Raw genomic sequence first — 994 nt, 5'->3', positions numbered from 1 at the left:
ACAGACTACTGTCAACACTGTCTGTCTGTAGGTCTGTATGTAGGTCTGTCTGTAGGTCTGTCTGTAGGTCTGTCTGTAGGACTGTCTGTCTGTCTGTAGGTCTGTCTGTAGGTCTGTCTGTCTGTCTGTATGTCTGTCTGTAGGTCTGTCTGTAGGTCTGTCTATAGGTCTGTCTGTAGGTCTGTCTGTCTGTAGGACTGTCTGTCTGTCTGTAGGTCTGTCTGTAGGTCTGTCTGTAGGTCTGTCTGTAGGACTGTCTGTCTGTCTGTAGGTCTATCTATAGGTCTGTCTATAGGTCTGTCTGTAGGTCTGTCTGTAGGACTGTCTGTCTGTAGGCCTGTCTGTAGGACTGTCTGTCTGTAGGTCTGTCTGTCTGTAGGTCTGTCTGTAGGTCTGTAGGACTGTCTGTCTGTCTGTAGGTCTGTCTGTAGGACTGTCTGTCTGTAGGTCTGTATGTAGGACTGTCTGTCTGTAGGACTGTCTGTCTGTAGGTCTGTCTGTAGGACTGTCTGTCTGTCTGTAGGACTGTCTGTCTGTCTGTAGGTCTGTCTGTAGGACTGTCTGTCTGTAGGTCTGTATGTAGGTCTGTCTGTCTGTAGGTCTGTATGTAGGTCTGTCTGTAGGACTGTCTGTCTGTAGGTCTGTCTGTAGGTCTGTCTGTCTGTAGGTCTGTATGTAGGTCTGTAGGTCTGTCTGTCTGTAGGTCTGTCTGTAGGACTGTCTGTCTGTCTGTAGGTCTGTATGTAGGTCTGTCTGTATGTAGGTCTGTCTGTAGGTCTGTAGGTCTGTCTGTGGGTCTGTAATTTGAGTGATCCTGCCTCAAACTTGCTCCCTAACATATTGATTGATTGATTGATTGATTGATTGTCTCCAGAGGAATCCTGATAATTTGATGATCTGAATGTAACTTTATATTTCAGTGAACTCGTCATCACATTGTCAGAAGGAGTCACGTTATATTTCTCACTTCTTCTTCTCTTCCTCTCATTCTTAG

At 46.1% G+C, this 994-nt stretch overlaps 1 protein-coding gene across 1 annotated transcript in view; it reads left to right on the top strand.

The window, feature by feature from the left end:
* The window catches only part of LOC127375143 (protein pygopus-like), a 7,084-nt gene extending 6,090 nt beyond the window's left edge, over positions 1-994 (top strand). Inside the window, exon 5 of the mRNA XM_051420975.1 lies at positions 921-994. Coding sequence (XP_051276935.1) covers positions 921-994 — 74 coding nt within the window. The remainder of the gene's footprint in view (positions 1-920) is intronic.

This window comes from Dicentrarchus labrax, unplaced genomic scaffold (genome assembly GCF_905237075.1).
Source record: "Dicentrarchus labrax unplaced genomic scaffold, dlabrax2021, whole genome shotgun sequence".
NCBI lineage: Eukaryota > Metazoa > Chordata > Actinopteri > Moronidae > Dicentrarchus > Dicentrarchus labrax.
The sequence above is the reverse complement of the archived record's forward strand: the minus strand, read 5'-3'. Positions and strand labels throughout refer to the sequence as shown.